General features: G+C 40.2%; 1 protein-coding gene across 3 annotated transcripts in view; it reads left to right on the forward strand.

The window, feature by feature from the left end:
- Positions 1-21,881, forward strand: part of UTRN (utrophin) — a 366,152-nt gene that overhangs the window by 230,302 nt on the left and 113,969 nt on the right. For all 3 annotated transcript variants that reach the window (XM_032185295.1, XM_032185296.1, XM_032185294.1), the window contains 2 exons: positions 4,467-4,639; positions 11,125-11,281. In XM_032185295.1, the coding sequence (XP_032041186.1) occupies positions 4,467-4,639; positions 11,125-11,281 (330 nt within the window). The remainder of the gene's footprint in view (positions 1-4,466; positions 4,640-11,124; positions 11,282-21,881) is intronic.

Below are 21,881 nucleotides of genomic sequence, written 5' to 3' on the forward strand. Positions count from 1 at the left end.
CCTGATAATAGAATCTGTAACTTTATAAGAACATCATTTTATTTAGCCTATCGAGTAAAATAATTTCTCTGCATTAGATCTTTGTATCGTAAAGCTCAAGCAGTCTAGGATTCGTAATGGTGCGAATGGAATTGAGTCAAGTTTTGTCTATTATAAAATGTGTCTTGCTTATTCCACTCTAAGATTGGGTGGAAATGTGATGTTTTCTTCAATGTTTTTGCCTTCATCTGAAGGGTTCAGGCCCTTTAATGAGGAAATTTTTTTTGCCACTGTTAATGGCGATGTACCAATGAAGATGGTATAAACACATAAAATCAGAAAAAGCATGAGTAGAAGTGAATATGCTAACAACTGTAGGAGGTTTCAGAGTGAATTAAAGGGCCCTCTGGAGTAGTCATTCAGGAAATAGGTGCTGGAATGACTAATCATGGGAATGCTGTTTTTTTGTTTGTTTGTTTGTTTGTTTGTTTGTTTTTTAATGCATCTAGAGTTATCTGTATCCTTGCTGTTTTTAAAGGGGGAAAATAGATAATAAAGAAAAAAAAACAATAGGTGATTTAACTTGGAGTTGGAATCACAAAGTTTGGTTCTGTTCGAGTCTGTTACATGCTTTCGTTTACCCTGGGGAAGTCAACTTAATCTGCCTTTGGGCTGTTCCAGTAGCAACTGCAACTGGAGTCAGCTTCCTCTTTGGGTCCTTTTCAGAACTGCCATCTACAGAGTTATCAAATCCCTCACCCCTTACTTACATATTCTTTGAAGATGCATGCTCTTCAGTTGTGACATGCATTAATTTAATATTTTGATTGAAATTGAAGCAAGAAGTAGGCTCCTTGTTATGGAGACAAGCTTTAAGATCAGATCCAAGCATAAAATGAAAGCTTGAATCCTGCAGGTATGTCATTTTCCATGACAGGGCTAAAGAGGGAGAGAACCAGAAAAGTCTGCGGTTCAGAATGGAGATGAGAGGATTTTGAAATCACCAGACCAAAGTGGAAAAGACAGGCAGCAGTTTGCTCTTTATTCTTAAATGGAATTTAAAAAAAAAAAAAAAAAAAAAAAAAGTGGCAATCTTCTAATACACTGGCTGGGTAAAGTAGATAAAGTCAGCCTAGTTATTTCTTCTCTTCTCTATCCTCCAAAACTTTAAAACTTGTACCTTGATTTATATATAGGATGAATTGTTTCTTCGAAGAGCATTATTTTAATTTAGGACAGTAATCCTGCAGTGCTCGTGCATGTAAACAGATCTGGTGGCCTCACACCAATAAATTATCATTGCAGTTTAGTAGATATATGCACATAAATATTTGCAGAATTACCAAAATGTGACCTTGAGGTATCTCTGTGGCATCTCTACTTCAAAAAACCAAGTTGATAAAGCTGTGTAACTACAGATTAAAAACTATGAATTTCTTCTGGCTTTATTAAAAAAAAAAAAAAAAAAAAAAAAAAAAAAGCCTTTTCCGTTTATACTTGTATTTTGCACTCACCAGGAGAGTGCTCTGGACCAGATCCTCTCTGTGCTGGGCTAAGAAAGACTGTTTCACAGTTGTGTGCTCCCGTTTGTGGCAAAACCAGCAGAATATTTTCCCGTCTTCTCCTGCACCCTCCTCTGTGTCTCCTTTGCAGCTCTTGTCTGTATATGGGAGCTTCTCTGTGATTCCAGGGCAGTGTTTATGATTGCCTTTGAAGTACCAACAAACTGAAATTGACTTACTCTTACTAGAGTTAATCCTAGTTATGGCATGAGCAGTGATGATCAAATTTTTCATCCTCTTTGCCACGTAGACAAAGATGAAGAATGTGGCGAATCAGTGACCGAGAAATAGGCAGGAGCAAGAAAAACAACACATTGGGATAAACATGTTTTGGTATATGCAGAACATGAGTAGACCTTCTTTGCACTTTGAAATAAGGAATTTCAAGGGAGGGCAACCAGAACATGTCTACATGTTCCATAACAATTGGGAGAAAGGTATGGTAACATGATGAGTAAGGGAGATTGTACTGGTAGTAATTAATTAATCAGTAGATTAATTGGTAGCAATCCTGGAACAAGATCATCATCCCTATTTATTAGCCTTCCAATGAAGGCTTCCAAATACCAGAATAAAATAACTTCAAGCTCTTTTATGTCATTATTGGGGATTAAGGTAATTTGTGTCCATCTGTTGCCATTAGCCATCTTTTACTTCCTTGCTGCACCTCTTCATGTGCACACTGAAGTGGGACACATCTGGATTTGTCCCTCTTTTTTTTTTTTTCTTTTTTTTTTTTTTTTTAATTTGTAGAAGGCTGTGATACATCAGCATTCATTACCCTTAATATCAGTCCCGTTTGTTTATCCATCAGCTGGCAGGGCTTTTTCTTCCTGGAAAGTTGAAATCGGAATAGAGGAAGAGAAGTTAATTAGCAAAGTTGATTCTTTGAACTGAGCTGTCACAACATGGCCATCACAGATGGGACTCAAGAATGCGCACAGCAGATTTGCGGTGCCGTAATCAATGTAACATGATGACTGGCAAATACAGGAATAAGACCCGTTTTCAACGAAACATCATTTTGAACTGTTAAGCATGCATATCCTCTCGCATGTAATCAAAACTAGAAGGTTTTATGCAGGTTCTTAATAGCATTCAAATGAGCACTGTGATTGTAGAAGGAGGTTGGAGGCCAGTTGGTGATGTAACTTCAGAGAGGCACAGAAATGGACTTGGCATGGCCAGACTCCTGTAGTACAGATCAGTGTGCAATTAAAATTGAATCTGCTGTCTGCAGTTGCATCTCCTGCTGTTCAGAGTTGAGCTGGTTTTCAGCGGGTCTCCCTGCATGTTTGAGTCATAAGGTCAGGAGCTGCAGATGTTCTCAGATAAGCATCTGATTTGCCTAACTGCTGACTGTGCTGTTATCGTCAATCACTTCCATTTCTGTTTTTCATTTTAAATGTCATTACTTCTGTATATATTCAAGATGGTGTTTTTTTATCAGCATGGCTTAAAGACAGCAAAAGTGTCTTTTTACCTGTTTTTTATTGGTGAAAAAACAGGCAAAGAATAGGTAGCTGTCCAAAGTCACATAGCAGCTCAGCTGGAGAGCTTCACTGATAGCTCCCCACCCACCCGCAATCTTTTTCTCCCCCTGCTTTCACTGTCTCTCCTCTGTTCACCTCTCCAGCTGTATCCTTACTTATTTTTTCATTTTTCCCTAACTGATAAATGCTTTCATGCTATCTCAGTTTCATAGCAACTTTTCCATTGCTTCCAATTATCAATTGCAGATGTGCAAGCAGCCATTCTAAGATGTGGGACTATGTCTTAAGGACAGGGAGGTACAAGAATCCTTTCCTGCTCCTTATGAACAGATGGAAAGTACTGAGGGGTTGTCTGGAAAAATAAAATCCTTTAAAGGATTTCAGTTATTGAATTTCTTCCTTTGAAAAAGAAGTTTGTTTACATCTGCATCAAGTTTCTGTCACAATCTTTGCTGATTAATTCCATTGAGACAGCTAGTACAGCTTCTGGCTCTCTAAACATTTACATTTCTCTATTAGGGCATACAGAGACGTACAGATGCTAGAAAGCATCAGTGGTGATACAAGGGATTGTCTGATGCTATTATAACATGTTTTAAAAATAATACTTCACTTTGTTAGATGCAGACAATGTCTGTAATGTGTTTCTTGAGGCGGATGAATAGGAGAATAAATTATGTTTTTGGAGAAGAAAATGTTTATTTTCAGCAGGGAAGAGAAATGAGCAAGCTGAACTGAAATTACAAGCACTTTTTCAGATCAGCACTTAATACATAAATCAGATTATGATACATCACGCCATTTTATGTCTATATCCCTATATGTTGTTGGACATGGTATACAACAGCTGAATTGTAAAAATGGGGTTGCTGTAGCTATATATGTGTATATATGTATATATATGTAGCTATAGTCATTCAGTTGCAGTTTAGAGACGTCATTTTTAGATAAAAGCTTTCATTGCATGGCTTAAAACACTGTATAGAGTTTGAATTTGACTGCTCTGCATAAAGTTTCTGTAGTCTTATATTTCAAAGAGGAAAGAGACAGCAGAGCTAAAGCTGCAGCTGTGAACTTCTGAGCAGGAGAAAGATTTCCAGTGCATTTGCAAATGTTGCACTTGGCGGAAATGTGTGGGAAACAAGAAACAATGAGTTACCTTAATACAAAAGACAGGCAGAGAATGTAGTGTTTATAGCTGTAAATGCTGTTTCAGAGTCAAGGATGACTTTCAAACTCCTTTTCTTTCACTAAAGAAAGCGGGACCTTTTATAATGATGTTAATGGTATTGCAGGATTTCTTTGCACATCCTTCCAGAGTTGCCCAAGAAAGTCAGGCTATGTGCTCTGTCCAAGAGGATAGGAATACTAATAGGAATAAGCTTTTCCTTAATTTACTGAAATAAGATGTCTGGACTTGTCGATATTTCAGGACATCCAGGCTGAAATTGATGCCCATAATGACATCTTTAAAAGCATTGATGGAAACAGACAGAAGATGGTGAAAGCCTTGGGAAACTCTGAGGAAGCTGCCCTGCTCCAGCACCGACTTGATGACATGAACCATCGATGGAATGACCTGAAGGCGAAGTCAGCTAACATCAGGTAAGTAATTACAATGTCAAGACATGAATGGGGCAGATTTGTCTTCTGAAAGGCTTGAGAAATTTCACTGCAGCACTGAAGTGAAATCTCCATTTTCTTCTGTGAAGTACCCCAAGCACAGATGTAAAGAGTTGGTGCATTAGCTTACCGTGCACGCTTAACTATTTGTTCCCTCCCCAGAGCTGTGCAGAGGTAACTTGCCAATCTGTACTAAATGTTCCAGAAAGTATGTTGAATCTTTCCTTATTTTAAATCGATGGCAATGTCAATGAAGTCATTCTGTGAATCTGCAATTACCTGAGGAGAAATCAGGGTTTTGTTTTTTCCACCAAAATGAATACCTTAGTAGGATTTGTATCCTAAGTATTTTCATCTGTATTGGTGGTAGATTTTTTTTGCCTGCTGCTATTCCACTAAGAAATGTTTTAAAATATGTATTCATCAAGCCATTTACAATTTTTGACCCTACCAATGCCAAACTCACTGATGCCCATCCAAGTGTACTCATTGTTAAAAACTTTATGATGTCATTTTGGAAGTAGACATTACCATATTCATTAATATGAATAAAATTCCATATTACAAGTAATTACATAGAAAAGTATTTCTGGAGCTTTTAATTGCTACTGCCTGCTTGTTGATTAAAGGAGACTGTTCTTTTAATAGAACAGAACAATGTTAAGCATTCATATGAATTTTCCAAAAACCAGAAAAATGAGTTGAGTTTTGAATTCAGACACCAGAGTTGGAAAGAGGGGGGTAGAAGGGAAATGTGACATTTATTTTTCATCTCCACTTACCCTGTCACCAGCCAGCTAAACAGTTATGTGTAACTGGTGGGATTTGCTGAATGGAACCTCATAGACAGAGCTTGACCTAGAAGAACCAAGCAATTTGGCATGAGGGTTTGCAAATACTGGCCCCAACACACGACAAGTAGTTTAACGCAGGAGCTGTTAAACTTGGGCCTTTATGAGCTGTACTCAGCTGTACAAGTCAATGTGAGAGAGAGACCAAAACTTGATAATACGTTGTTATTTTAGTCATCAACTGCACGTTCTAGCAAGAACAATTGCCTGTCCTGTCCTAGGGCTGATCATAGTTTGGGAGAAATTCATGGCTGACAAAAAGGCCTTCAAGGCATTCACCACAGGCCAGTTGTTAGTTCCAAGGCAGAGACAACAATTGTGCAGTGAATGCTCAGTTTAGCCACTTTTCTGAATAATGATTTGCGTTTTCACTTTGGGTAGATAGGGAGCATACACCCCTCTGGGCAGTGCTAACGTTTGCACTGTGTGCATGGCTCTGCTGATCCCTGCAGTGCTCCAGGGCCACGTGGCACTGAACTACAAGCAGAAGGCAGGCGGGGAAGAGAATAGCGGAGTAAATAGAAGTAAATTAACCTTTCAAATCTGTCTCCTCTGAAAGGAGTGCAGCATTTCTGAGTACATGTACTTTTCCCTGTTCTTTGATTGCAGTTCACTTTTCTAACTTGCACAATGATGAAAGCCTTCACAGGGAAGTAACAGGGCCTAAAACTGGTATGAAGTCAGTGTGTTGATCTGGCTGTTTGCCTTCAGATTCTGTTTTCTCGGTGCATCCTGTTTCAAGAATGATTTGGAAAGCAAAACTGTATGGATGAGTCTTGTGAGAACAAGTATGTAACCATGTTAGAGGCTAGGGCTGACTGAAAAATCTTTTTTTTTTTTTTTTTTTTTTTTTTTTTTTTTTGCCTTTAGCTCAGAATAGTGCTTCTAAATGAAGATTTATCTAAGTTTATTTATTTATTTGTTTTTAGGGTATTTTCAACAATGTGTACATTCTGATTGTGTTGATTTTTTAGCTGCTGAAAATGCTGCTGTCCCTTAGGAATAGTGTAAGACTTTCTTTATCACTTCAGTCCTCAGAGGTGATGGTGCTCATCACTATACCGACTTTACTTCCCTGCTACTGGAACTAAAGGGAATTCCAGGCTGAAAATGCAATGCTCTTGTGACATACTTTTAAATGTGTGGAAACTACTTAAACTATGCTTGTAGTGACTGTGACACCACCAGAGAGGGCTCTCCTTAAAATTACTCAGACTTATTAACACTTCCTTCTTTTTCTCTGTGTTGTGTTACTCCCAGGAGGAAAACAAAGCTGCAGGTTTGTTCAAGTCTGCATTTTGCAGCCAAATGCTGAGAAGAAACCCTTCTTCTTGGGTGGGAAGGTATCAGCATTTGGGGGAGGTATTGCAGAAACTGGGAAGGATTCTCTATATTCAGACCACCCACCAGTCTCTTTTATTCCATATGTTCCCTTCGTGCTCAGCAGGAAAAGTGTTACCTAAATAGTGGAAACAAAAGCTGAGGAGGTCTCCAGATGGGGAGGGAGTCTCCCAGGGTCGTTAGAAGGGGGGTTGTGTCAGAGTTGCTGCTCTTCTGCAGGATCTTATTCAGCCTTAGCAGAGCAAGGGTGTTCTCAGTCTGGTCAGCTGGATGAGGGCATATGGGTTTTTCAGGCTCAGCCAAGATTTCCATAGGAGCGTTTCTGATGCTGCCTGATGCTTGGGAAAATTGCTGCTCCAACCAGTACTCAAAACTGGACAGTCATCTGGTACAGAACTGTCTTTTCATCAGAGCAGATCCTAAGCCACCATTTGACCTGGCAAATCCGTAGAGACTGCCAACTCATTTGTCATGTGAACACAAACACCTTAAAGCTTTGTTTTTGCAGACCTTGTTTTGGTAAAAGCACCAATCCCAAAACAAGGGCAGAAATCTTATTTGGAACTGGAGAAGCCCAGGAAACAATTCAAAACTCCAGCATAGTTTATTGGCTCTAACTCTTTGAATGGTTTGTATCACTAATGTAAAAAGTCTACAATTGTGTAAGCCACTAAAACTAAAACACAAATTGGAGCACATCTCGCCTCCCTCACTCCTGTGTAGCATTTGCTTTGAATGGAGTTTAGTGAATGCCTGTCTGCATGTCTCCCCACTCCTCGGAAGAACTGAAGGCTTGTGGCTGCTCTTCAGCTGTCACTGCGGCATGCCACTTCTATGTTCGGTATTACTGCTTACAAGATTAGCAAAACAACAGTCAGGAACAGTCTATGCTGATGCGATGTCTTCCTCTGTGTGTGCTTTTTTTCTCCCTTAATTTCTTTCTAACATTTCTGAAGAGATGTTAACTCATTCTGTGTTCAGAGAGAGGGATTTTAATGTCCTGTTAATGCAGTTGGTTTCCTCACCACTCTCTACTCCTTACTGCTCTAACCCCACTTGTGCTGGATGTGGAAACCATGTGCTGGTGATGTTTTGCTACTGTTATTGCATTGGCATGTATGTGGGCACTCAGTAGTAGTAAATTACAGACCATTTAATCTGGTGTCACATGCCTCATCATTCAGGTTAATACCAAATTATTTTTTTCACTATTAATATTATTGCAGTGTATGTTAAATTAAGTGAGCCACCCTTAAAGTGCCTTTTAACTAGATGTAGGGGTTTCTTTTTCCCCCTTACAAAATTTTAATTCATTCTGTATACAAGAATTCTGCTCTGCCCGGAAAGTGCCAGGTTTTAGAGGTGAGAGCTGCTTAAATGTACTAGATAAAGTAATAAGTCACAATTAATAGAGATTTTACTATCAAATGCACAGAAGGCTACAGATATAATTTTTAAAATGTTGATTGCTGAAAGGTTTTGATTGCTGCTAGAAATCCATAAAAATGCTTTCTCTTCATAACAATCTGGATCTAACAGCAAAACTGTAAATTTAGTTATGGGCTGCCTTGGCAACGTGTCTCCTCTGCCTGATTACTAGGGAGTATTATGCTGTGTTCACTCCCAGAAAGGAGGGCTGGTGCTGTTGAGTACCTGACATGGGAGGGCAATGTGTGAGCGACACTGCAACTTTCTGAGGGCATTTTTGATGGCAAGTGAAACCAGTTTTGGAAAGGAGAAGAGAGATGTTGGACGTGGACCACACCATGCTGTTGGGAGCATGATCCTGAGTGCATCTGGGAACTGCAGGGTAGATTCAGTGTTGAGGGAAAAGATACTGGTGACTGCAACAAGGGAAAACAGAAATCATGATGCAGGAAGTGGCAGCAGTAGAACAGCACTTCTAGCAAATAGTTTATATTTTTTCCCATGCAGTTGCTTAAGTGCTTTCCTGAATGGAGCAAATAATAGGTTCCTCTTCCTAAAATTAGCTTATCCTTTACAGAAAGAATTTGTTGGGTTTCCCTTTGTCTATTCCCATTCCCCTGGACTGTGTTTCTTGGTTAATTTCCTAGTATCCTGTCGTGGTTCCGCTCGAGTGGGCAGTCGAGCTCCACCACAGCCGCTCTCTCACTCCCCCTCCTCAAAGAGGAATGGGGAGAAAATATGTGAAAAGGGGCTCAAGGGTTGAGATAAGGACGAGAAAATCACGCAATAATTATTGTAACGGGCAAAACAGACTCGGCATAGGGAGATAGTAAGATTTATTGCCTATTACTAACAAGCGAGAGAAGTGAGAAAACAAAGGAAAAAGCAAACCAAAAGCACCTTCCCCCCCCATCCACCCTCTTCCACCTCCTCCCCCCGAGCGGCGCAGGGGAACGGGGGAATGGGGGGTATGGTCAGTCTACAGCACTTCTTCTCTGCCGCTCCTTCTCGGTCACTCTCGTCCCCTGTGCTGTGGGGTCCCACCCACGGGATGCAGTCCTTGATGAACTGATCTGGCGTGGGCTTCCCACAGGCAGCAGCTCTTCCAGAACTGCTCCAGATATGGGTCAGTACCACGGGGTCCATCCCTCAGGAGAAAACTGCTCCAACCTGGCTCCCCTACGGGCAGCAGCTCCTGCCAGGTCACCTGCTCCTGCGTGGGCTCCTCTCCACGGGTTACGGGTCCGGCCCGGAATCTGCTCCGGCAGGGGTCTTCCACAGGCGGCAGCCTCCGTCGGTGCAGGGCCACCTGCTCCACCGTGGTCTCCTCCACGGGCTGCAGCGTGGAGCCCTGCTCCACCGTGGTACTCCATGGGCTGCAGGGGGACATCCTGCTTCACCATGGTCCTCACCACAGGCCGCAGGGGACTTCTGCTCCGGCGCCTGGAGCACCTCTCCCCCTCCCTCTACACTGACCTTGGCACCTGCAAGGCTGTTTTCTCACTCCCGGCGGCTGTCTGGCGCAGCGTTTTTTTCCCTGTCTTAAATATGCTCTCACAGAGGCGCAAAACAACATCGCTTATTGGCTCAGCTCTGGAAAACAATGGGGGCCCTTCCCAAACATGGGGCAGCTTCTAGATCTTTCTCACAGAAACCACCCCTATGGCTCCCTGCTACCAAAACCTTGCCACGTAAACCTACTACAATCCCTACAAGGTCACAACATAGTGTTTGTCTCAAAGTAAGCCTTGCAGCACATCACCCCTTCAGTCCAACTGCTGTCATATCAGTAGCAAATGTTCACTCAAATGCCATTTGAGAGAATAATACAATAGAAGGCAGGTGAACAGGGAGGTTTGACCCTATGACCTTTTGAGGTCCCTTCCAACCCCTACAGTTCTGTGATTCTGTGAATGTTTCACCTGTATTAAAAGATGTGAGTTACAGTGAATCAGGAAAAAAAAAAAAAGTTCAGAATAGAAAAGACCTAGGAAACAGAACAATAGTTCAGTTCACTCATCTGTCAGAAGCAGGGCACAAAGGTGCAGAGCTAGTGTCAGTGTATACTAAAAAGAAGTTAGCTTATACCAGTAAACAATTTCTTTCACCATGCAAGTGATAGAGTAGAGAGAGCTAAGTGCATGTTAGTCTCAAATGGGTCTGTAACATGGAGTGACTGGAGTAAAAGTGGGGTTGCTGGCCTTTATCAAGTATTCTGTGTAGCTGTCCAGGTACTGCAGGGAGGAGCTGTCAGGTCAATGTATTCCTGAACATGATAGAAGAGGGTATTTTGGAATCTGGGGGGGTTGCTGAGTTAACTGGGAGGATGGATTCACACTATTAATTCTCTAGTAATTCTTCATTGACTAAAGGTACTGCGTTAAATAATCTGTGCTACTGACGTGTTCAGCAGCATGGTTAATTTACTGTTGATGACTGCTGGGAGAATTTGTTGCTTTTGGTGCTAGAGATTCAGGGTCTTGGCATGAAAGACGTGAGTCTTGTGGTGCCCTAGCTTACAAAATGATGCTTGTACTTTGTGCGCTGCTGTGGCAGAGTCACAAAAGACAGTATTTCTTTATGTTGTTTGGATGCTCGGTGTTCAAGGCTTTAGGTCATATCAGGTGCATGTTTGTCTGTGTTCCCACATTTTTCACCTGCTTATTTTGTTTTTCTGTGCAAAATGATTTGAAGTAGAATTTTGTTTGTTTTCAAACACATCAAAGGTCCTTAGCATTTAAGCATTTGAAATATTCCTGTCTCAATGGTAGAGCTATTTTATTTATTACAGTCCCTTGGTTTTTGTACTGTTCAGGACTTTAAGGATGCTTTTATGTTGTTTCACAGGGCTCACTTGGAGGCAAGTGCAGAGAAATGGAACCGATTACTGACATCCCTGGAAGAGTTAATCAAATGGCTGAATACAAAAGATGAAGAACTTAAAAAGCAAATGCCCATTGGAGGGGATGTTCCAACTTTGCAGCAACAGTATGATCACTGCAAAGTAAGTTGCATAACCTTTATAGATATGTTTCCTACTGTGAATAATAAAATGAGTCAAATTGAATATAGGAGAAATGATGAACACTTGATCCCACCCAGTATTTAATTTATAAAAAAACCCAACACACTGTTCTAGGTCCCCACTCCTTCTGCTCCTCCACTTGCCCAGTAAAGCACAAGTGAGATACTGTCTTTGAAATTTTATCAAAAGAATTTCTGATGAGTATTTTCTGTCCAAACACATTTTTGATGTATTTCTTGATGGTTTTGGACTCCTGTTGGGTAAAACTGTCATTCTATAAGTAAAGTTAAAGGAGGTTCACGAAAGAAAGAATTGAACAAGAACTATAAAAGAAACGTTGAATGTAAATTCAATAAGATGATATAAAGTGATTTTCTCCATATTACTAGACTGTAATAGCAGCCCTCCACCCCATGCAGATTCATAGTGCAGTCAAAACTGTAAGAACTAAAATTTACCTGTGCCTTGTACCGTTGTAAACCAATTCTTTGTTTTTACTAGTTCTTTGCCGTTAAGGATATGGTTTAGTGGGGACTGTTAGTGTTAGGTCAGAGGTTGGACTTGATGATCTTGAGGTCTCTTCCAACCTAGAAATTCTGTGATTCTGTGATTCTGTGTGATTAATTCATAAGTATTTTTTGACAACAAAAATGCTACATCCACAAAATATCTTCATCCATGTAAAGTCTATCTCACCAACTCTAATTCATAATCAATTTATGATGTATTTGCTGTTGACAGATTCATTCTAGTAAAGTTTGTTCCATCTTGTCATATTTTTTCTTCTGTATGGTGTAGACAGGGGAAGAACAAATGCAGCTTTATGTAGCTAATTGCATAACAACTGTATTCCCCTCCACCAATACAATGCTGATATATTTTCTGCTGTGGTATTTATAGAGGGCAAAAACTGGATTTGGGAAAGCATTTAAAAATACAGGAAAATACTCTGAAGAACTTCAGAAAAAGTAGCCTGACATGAGCAGTACTTTTGAGACTTTACTCCAAAATAGATGAACTTAAGGAAATCTGCATAAGCTTACCCTTAATTTAGTATTTTTAAAATAGTTATTAGCATAAACTCAGGATCTTTGTTTCCTGAGAGTTCATCTTTTCCTGTTCTTATCCACTTAAATCATTATGCTCTGTTAGTAGGCACATCTGCTGTGAATGTTTTATAATGGTGGATTACTAGTGCAGGAGAGCAATCAAAGTCTGGAAGAGATCCAAAGATGTTTTAAAGGAGGTCAATGGGAGATGATGGATGTCTACAGTTCATTTTCTAATGACTTATTTGTTTCTCATGCTAGAATATCATATATGCATGATAATAACAAATAATACTGCTATAGTGTGTCTCATCTGAAGATGTCAAATTGTTATGTAAAAATGATAGTTTTTATAAGTCATTCCAGAGTAGGAACATGTAGGAACAAGCATGCTGGGTGGGTCGTTTGGGTCAACAGTGAACTGCAACAGTGAGAAGGAAAGAGAACTTCTAGGTTGTTTAATCCTTATGCATAGTTTTAAAGAATAACTCTTGTTATATATTGATAAAATTCTAATAAGTACTTTCAGGGGTTTTTAGAGATTATTCTTTCACATTTCAAAAAAGCAATATTCTTGCACTATCACTGAGAAAGAATATCGGATATCGGTGTCCCAGCCCAGTATTTAACATGACATTTATTAATGGCCTACAACAGCACAAAGTTAATGTGATTCTGATCATTGCTTTGTACCTATGCAAGCAATAGCTCAGTATTCAATTGCACACATATCTCAGATGAAACTGGACAATTACTTTCTAACAGTTCATAGTATCATAGAACTGCTTGGGTTGGAAGGGACCTTAAAGGTCATACAGTTCCAACTCCCCTGCCCTGGGCAGGGACACCTCCCACCAGACCAGGCTGCCCAAAGCCCCATCCAGCCTGGCCTTTAACATCTCCAGGAATGGGGCATCCACAGCTCCTGTGGGCAATCCGTTCCAGTGCCTCACCACCCTCAGAGTAAAGACATTCCTCCTAATCTGTAATCTAGATCTCCCCTCTTTTAGTTTAAAACTGTTTCCCCTTGTCATGCCTCTATCTGCCCTTATAAAAAGTTGTCCTCTTTTTTTTTTTTTATAGTCTCCTCAGTCTGTACTTATGTCTGCGATTGAACCCAACCCAGGTGCAGCACCTTGCACTTGAACTTGTTGAACATCATTAGGTTCACATGGGCCCTTCTCGTGAGTTTGTCCAGGTCCCTTTGGATGGCACCCCTTCCTTCTGTTTTATCCACTGCACAACTCTGCTTGGTGTCATCTGCAAACTTGCTGAGGGGCACTCAATCCCACTGTCTATGCTGTTGATAAAGATATTAAAGAGCATCAGTTCCAAGATGGGCCCCTGTGGATCACCACTTGTCACCAGCCTCCATCTGGACATTGAGTTATTGACCACAACTCTCTGGCTGCGGCCATCCAGCCAATTCTTTATCCACTAAATAGTCCACCCTTCTAGAGATAAGAGATAAGGATGTGTGGGACAGTGTCACAGGCCTTACAGAAGTCCAGGTAGATGACATCAGTTGGTCTTCCCTTGTCAGCTGATGCTGTCACTCCATCATAGAAGGCCACCAGATTGGTCAGGCATGATTTGTCCTTGGTGAAGTTGTGCTGGCTGTCTTGGGTCACCTTGTCTTGCACATGCCTTGAAATTGAGCCAGGGGAGGTTTAGGTTGGAAATGAGGAGACATTTCTTCTCAGAAAGAGCAGTCAGGCATTGGGATGGGTTGTCCAGGGATGTGGACATCAGTGTCACTGGGGGAGTTCAAGGGAAGGTCGAACATTGTGCTTAGGGACATGGGTTAGTGGCTGGTAGGAGGATGGTTGGACCAGATGATCTTGGAGGTCTCTTCCAACCTTTATGATTCTATGATTCTGTGATCTTCCCAGGCATAGAGGTGAGGCTCACCCATCTGTAGTTCCCTGGGTCTTCCTCTTAAAAAATGGAAGTGATATTTCCCTTTTTCCTGTCACCAAAGACTTCGCCTGACTGCCAGGACTTTTCAACTATGATGGAGAGAGGCTTGGCAACTTCATTAGCCAGTTCCCTCAGGACCCTGGGAGGCATGTCATAAGGCCCCATGGACTTGTACCTGTGTTCAGTTCCATCAGATGGTCTCAGACCTATTCTTTGCTTACAGCCTACAGGTCCAGGGACCTTAGAGACGTGGGCAGCCTGACTGCCAGTGAAGGCTTAGGCAAAGAAGGTGCTGAGTACCTCATCCTTCTCCATGTCTGTTTGTTACCAGTTCTCCCCCCTCATTTATGAGAGGGGGCACACTCTCCTTGGACTTTATTTTCTGACCTGTAGAATCCCCTCTTGTTATTCTTTACATCCCTTGCCCAGCTCAGTTCCATTTGATGGCATCCCTGTGCTCTTCCCAGCCCACAGGTCCCTGCTTCCACTGCCTGTGCATTTCCTTCCCGCTCCTCAGTGTGACCAGCAGGTCAGCCAAGATGGTTTCCTGCCTGTTCCTGTTATTTTAATAGGAACCAAGAGATTCTCCTACATCATGTGGTATTACTGTGCCACACCAAATGGGAACTTTTAAGCAGTGGTGTTTCACTTTCTATTGAACTGCTGCTTATTAGTCATTACCAGAGAAGGGAAGCTAAACTGCAGTTGGCTGCTGATTTGATTCTCCGTGACAGAGCTTCACGCTGATTCTTAGCAGGAACTCTTAACTCAGCACTGAAGCTGTAGTTTATTAATTAACTACAACAAGGTGAAAAGTTGTGTTTTTTCATGTGGAAAGTGAAAACTGGAGGAGAAAGAACCAAAGCCCTCTGCAGGTCCTTCTCCCTCCTCCCCAGTTAGGATGTGAAATAGAAATGTCTTTGTGTAACATCAAGTTTTATGCCTGCTTTTTTTTTTTCAAAATCGTCTACCAAATCTTTCCTTTCAGCAGATTCTTTGTAAAAATAACTGTGTGATTCCACTCTGGCAGTCCCTCTGTGCCTTGTGTTGGGATCACTGGCTGGTGTCACTTGCATTGCCTTTAAGATGCCGCTTTCAGTGTGTGTCCTGTGTTAAGTTTTCAGAGAAGACTTTGAGGCACAACTGTACCAGATAAATATTGCAGATATGACTTGATTTCTCACTCTCAGGGGTACTCCCTTTATTCCTTCTGTCATCAGCAGCTGACCAGGCACTTTAAATGCCACGTTTCTTTGCCCACACTTCTTCAAATATTAAGCCTTCTCAGCATTTCACACTATCTGCAAGATTTACTTTTTATCAGTCATTTTTTTATAACCCCAAAAGAGCTTCAGCAGCACGAGTCAGCTGGTGACTCCCCCGCACAAGGGCTGGGTGCCTCTGCTCTCCCATTTCTTCTAGTTTCACATCTGAGCTTTGCTTTCAGATTGTCGTCATGCAGATTGAGCAGTTTAATACCTCATTTTCTCTCCACTTCTCTGTGATCCCTTTGCTCTTATTTCCAGCTTGCTTACCTGATCTTGTCCTTGCTAGTACTTCAACATGTAAGTGGTGAAATATTGGCTGAGCTCTTTAAGATGCAGGCCCATGATATTCTCATTTCCTGTCCTTCATTTTTTAGGGCCCTCAATCTTTCTCATCTTAGCATTGCTCTTTGCCTCTAGTTGCTCGATAGTCATTCTCCTTATTAACCTACATTTTTTTCCCCTCAGTTACATAAAATGATGTCTTGCTTGCTTCAGCTTAATGGCACTAATCTTATCGCTCTTTTCCTCTGTTAGCATCTCCCCCGCTCAGCGCTTGGCTTCAGTGGTGTTAGATAAATAAGTACAGTATTATGTGACAGTTTGGGTTAGCTCACATTGTTTGTGTGCTGCTGAGATCTGTTTGGACAGGAGGAAATAAATGGTTTGCAATTTGATTTTTAAACTTGTTTTTGTTTTAAATATCATTTCCCAATGCCTTAAAAACAAACATTACCCAGAACGATGTTGTTCATGTGAATCAGGGTTAGAGATTTAGCCCAGAATTGCCAGATTGACTGAAGTCTTTCAGGATGTAGCAAATATTTATAAATATTTTGTACCAGTTTTTGGGCTCTTCAGCCCAAGTTCTATTACCTATAGGTCTTAGTCATATCCCCTACGAATTGCCAAGCTCAGTCAGTGAGCACAACCTGTCTGGAAGTGGAGCTGTGCTCTGTATCTTGGAGAGGGCAGGGTAAGAGGAAACTCATTTAAAGAAGGGACCTCAAATTTTCTGTTTAGACTATTCTCGAAATTTCTTTGTCCTTGAGAGCGGGCTGTGCTGTCAGTCCCAAGAACAGTGGAAAAATCCCGAAGTGCTTTGTATAAAAGAGTGTTGGGACACTGAGAAGTTTTAGATGATTTTTAAGCTCAAGTAGTTCTGTATGAAGTGTACCTATAGCAGAGGATGTATTCACACTCAGCTGTGTGAGGATGCTGACAAGGGTAATGGCTTATAAGGAAACGAAAATGTAGGCAGCTCCCTTTTCAGAGTTGATTACCTTTTTTTTTTTCTTCTGAAATTCCAGTTTCTTGTTGTTGTTTGTCCTTACCAGCTTAGGTGTTTCTTTTCCATTCTGTTCTTTCTCAGTCTTCCTCAAGAATATTCATGTAGCATTTTAAAAAGTGCGATGCAAAACTGTTCTTATCAGCTGCATGGACCACGCCAAAGAAAACCAAACCAACCAGCCACAGAAATTAAATAAAAGCAAAACAAAACAAAACAAAAAAATCCCTTATGTAGCTATTTTATGCTGCTGGAAAAGAAAAGCTACAAAACTACTGTGGAAAATCAGCCTTAGGTCTTTAGAAGTACCTGGAGTAGCATCTGTGTATAAGGGAACATGATGCAGATGCTGGCACCTTGTTCACTTGGAGATGTGCTGAGAGCTTCACATCTCACTCCTCCCATGAAACTGTTCCAAACTGTAACTTTTTGAAAGTGTTGGTTTTTTTTGTTTGTTTGTTTTTCTAAAACAGAAAGATGGACAAAATGACAAAGATCTGTGGTTTAGGTTTCAGTGAGAGAACAAGAAACTTTTCAAGTGAAGCAGAATGGGTGCCTTCTCACATAAATCCCGTTGGCATCTGTCTGCATAAATGAACAAATGTCTAGCTAATACTAAATAATGCATGCATCTTGAATCACAGAGATGCTTAACTTAGCTTCATTTGAGTTCAAAATGAATTAGCCAAGGACCTGTGAATGTTTGAATGATAATTTTATGTCTATGGTTGGATAATTAAGATAGTCATCAAACTTCTGGGGGTTGCTGTCTATGTATTTCTAGTTTCAAATTTGCTTTGTTAAAGCAGTCAGATTATCAAAAGTTGGAAGTATTTCTTTCTGCTTTATTTAACTATTTCCACTTTATCAAAAATGTTAGTACAGCTGACTGAAAATTACTTTCTACTTGTTATCCCTTCAGGTTGACTATAATTGCATTGTTCACTTTACCAGCAGGAAAAGTCTGTGAGGAGAAAACTTTTTTCTAGCCTTAATTTCTTTGTGCTCTGTTGGTGCACCTGCCTGACTTCGGGGAATGGGTTTAGCCTTTGAATTAATTCCTGCTTAATTATTCTAGACTTGTTTTTCTTGGCTATTTTCTGTATTATAATCTGCTTCCACGACTCTTATTGTTAGAAATTTCTAATCAAAACGGAGTATTTATGATATCAGTACTGCCCTACTCTTTGCTCTAATTTAGTCTAGGAAGGGCTGTAATTTGTTGCACATCTCATCTCATAAGGCATGAGGCATGCACAAAACTTGTGTGAGTAGAGGTGGTTAGACATACTAATTTTGAGCTGTGAAGGGGTGAGAAAGGAGAATTAAGTAGCCTGTGATTGGAATAGGAGGATTGGTGGTGTCTTTTGTTGCAACCTGCTCCAACAGGCTAGGGTGCAAATGTAGTGGGAGATTCAGTGCTCTGCACCACACTACGTGAGGTAGCTCTTCAAAGTTAAGGATGTGTCTTTAACTGAGACTATTTTCTTTGAGGTGTGTTAAAGAAGGAAGAGGTGGAAATTGTGGGTGGGAATGCTTTGTTACAAGGAAGAATGTGGTTAATGTTTGAAGTTAAAGAGTTCTCAAATGGACCTGACTTAAAGCCACTGCTCACTAACGATTAATCGGAATTGATTTATGTGTTATGTGAATGATCGAGGTGTGTATCACTGCTCACCTGGACTATTTCTCTGAAAGAATGATGTGTGAACAAAAGCATGTTGCAAAGAATGAAGTGTTAAGTTAGGATGTCAGTGCAATGTATTTTTAACTTTGCCAAAAAGTGTTGCTTCTGGCTGTATTTCAGCTAGTTCCCAAAAGTGCAGTTGTCTTCTGATAAGTCAGGGAAGTTGCAATGGATCAGTGCTTAAAATAATAAATAACCTGGATAATGAAAGAACAAAATATTCTGTCAAAAGTGCAGAGAAAAGCAAGCTGTCTTGCTAGGGAAAAAAAAAACAAAACAAAACAAAACAAAAAAAAAAACACAAAAACAACATCAAACACTTTTTCAATAAAGTAAATAAAATATTTTTGTGATATTGCCTTTTTATTACTTGTTGATATAGGTATATATCAGTATATCCATCTTGTGTTACTCTTTTATGAGGATCCAATGTATATTTTGTTTTAAAGAATCCTATTTAAACTTTGAAGACATTACTGAGTCTATGTCAAGCCACTAAATAAAACCTGTCCTTCTTGGAGGTTTACAGTTACTATACATCAGGGAGGATACTCTGACATTGTTGTGAAGGGAAATGTGTGTGAAAGAAGCAGGAAGAGCAAAGTGATCAACATTGCTACTACATTAAAATGCTGTGATGAGTCCAGTGCCTCTTTCTCTCGTATTTTCTTCTATCTCATCCCAAAAGACCACCCTGCTTCCATCCTTATCAGCAGTAGCCTTTGGCTTACCTAAAACCTCAGAGCAATTTGATGTAGCAGGATGTACCAGATCATTGTGTGATACCATTCCTGTGTCTTGAGCTAAAAGACCATGACAGCCAGTGGCCTGACCTTTCTAGGTGAGCCATGACAGAGTCACCATTCCTGGGGGTGTTCCAGGAAAGGCTGGACGTGGTGCTTAGGGACATGCTTTAGTGGGCAATATTGGTGGTAGGGGGACGGTTGGACCAGGTGATCTTGGAGGTTTTTTCCAAACTTAATGATTCTACGTGCTTAGCCAGTGAAGGTGATGGAGCACAGGCATAGTGGTGACCCATTCTGCAGTCAAGCTGTGGCTTTGAAGCTTGGGTATTGTTCTGTCAGCATGTATCTAAACTGTTTGAGTGGGAACTGGCTCTTATCTTACTGGTTCAGAAAAGTCCAAGATGGTTCATGGATTCTTCATTCTTAATATGGACAAGGCTGTGTCAGAAACTACATGTTGCCATCACATTATTCATGAAAGAGATCACAAGTTGAGGATCATCTGTGACCTTTTTGAGGCTTGATTACAGGGATCTTTCTGGGAATGCTACCATAAGCTATAACTAATTCATGTAATGTTAAAAATAAATGGCTCCTATCTTCTACATTCTTTGACCCCAAACTCTTTCTCTGTACCAGTTCTTTTAAGTAGGTTTGGTGCTCTTGTTTGTTTCTTGATGTTTTGTTTTTTTTTTTTTTTTTAAATTGTTTTTCAATTCTTTGACTTGAAGTTCCCATTTCATTAGAGTCACATGCACTTAAGCATACAAAAAATCTTTTTTTTCTGGACCCGTGGTTCATCTATTACAGTATATTTTTTTCAATGGTGGCAGTAGATGATGGTACTCAGAGAGCATTTCATTCTGGCTACTGTGGGTCATCTGTTCCTCTTCTACTTCTAGGCAGCCACATCACTGGATGAAAACTATATATATCCTTGTTAGTATATCCTTGCCTCTTCTTTTAGTATCTGTTTTGGACCAGTTTCCCATCACTATGTCTAACTTCTTGTTGTATTTGCTGTTATTTTGTCTCCACAACTACTTGTGGCAGATAGATGCCAAATGCTTGCAACCAATTCTGTTTACACAGAGAATTAAAATTCTGTGTGCCCCAAACAACAACAAAACCCAACAAAACTTCTTTAAAATCATTTTTCAACTGATCTCCTTCTAGGTTTGAAGTTTCAATGGCCTTTGTTCAAATATTGTTGGATTCGATGCATGACAATTCTTCACTCACTTTTTCCAGTGCCTTCGTGATTTGGAAATGTTGTCATACCTTTTTTGAGCCTCTTAACTCCTGAGCCTTTTTAATCTCTACCCATAAGACAGCTGTTGGTCATCTCTGTGCAATTTTCTGCCTCCACTATGTCCTTCTGGAGGTATGTTGACTGATACTGCATGAGATATGCAACATGATGAGGTTGTACCAATGTTTTATATTTACTTTGCTTTTTGCCCTGCCATTCCTGATGATACTCAACACTTTACTGGCTTTTTTTTTTTTTTTTTTTTTTTTTTTTTTTGTTGCTGCTGCATATTGAGCAAATGATTTTAGAGACTCACAAGATCTTTTTTTTCTAAGTTGCCAGGAAAGTGGTCAGGGACTTGAATTTAGTGTATGCAATTTGAAGATCAGATGTTTCAATTGCATTAAAAATGCTAGGTATTACCTGAAATCTAAGGATATCAACAGATGAGCTCTCACTTTGTTTTAATGAATTGGACTGGTACAAGGAAGTGAAGTAGGACGTTTCTCTAAATGTAAATATTTTTTTTTTTTTTTTTTTGCTGAGGTCTATTTTTTCAAAGGCAGAGAGTAAGATAACAAAAACAGAACAACAGAGATTCCCCAAACAGCACAGAGGCAGCAAATCTGTTTTTCCAACTGCAGAGAACCAGTAGAGAGCCACTATTATACAGTGATCTTTGCCATATTTTTTCAGGCACTCTCATAACCTGTATGAGGTAGAATTGAAAACTATTCATCCTGCTCATGCCTTTTCATGTTGAAAGTGGTTTGAGATGCTTCCTCCATAATTGCAGTCTTCTCTGGTCTCCTTTATTTTTTTTTGTGATCTGTTGTTGATAAATTGGACCAAGTAAGAGAAGACATACTGTATTTAGCAAAGCTGTTCACTTGTAATTCAGGGTGTGGAATTGAGTTTACAGGGATTAATCCAAATCTTTTAAGAACCCCTTTACATAACTCTTTTCTTCATGAATACTGTGCAAGTGCTAGAGAGTTTTATTTTCTTTTATTGTGTGTTCCCAAGGGATGAGTTCCGCCTCTGTCACAGTTCTGGAGAACAGGTGCAATGGTTTATTATTAAACATGCAATAAGAGAAACTCTGGTGTTGTGTTAAAAAACAAAACAAACAAACAAAAAACTTCTGAAACTGACTGCAGTTGCCTGCATGGACTGGCAAAGAATCCATTTTATTTTATGTCAAGGATATTGTCATCTGGATCCTACTTCTTGTTGCCGCAGGCAGACTCTTTAGAGGAGAAGAATATTTATTCTAGTTAACTCCTGAACTATTGGATCCTCAATCCCTTGTTATTACAGCCAGTAATCCACCCCAGGAACATCAGCAATAAATTGGAAAAATTGCATTGCC

This window comes from Aythya fuligula, chromosome 3, assembly GCF_009819795.1.
Source record: "Aythya fuligula isolate bAytFul2 chromosome 3, bAytFul2.pri, whole genome shotgun sequence".
NCBI classification, from domain to species: domain Eukaryota; kingdom Metazoa; phylum Chordata; class Aves; order Anseriformes; family Anatidae; genus Aythya; species Aythya fuligula.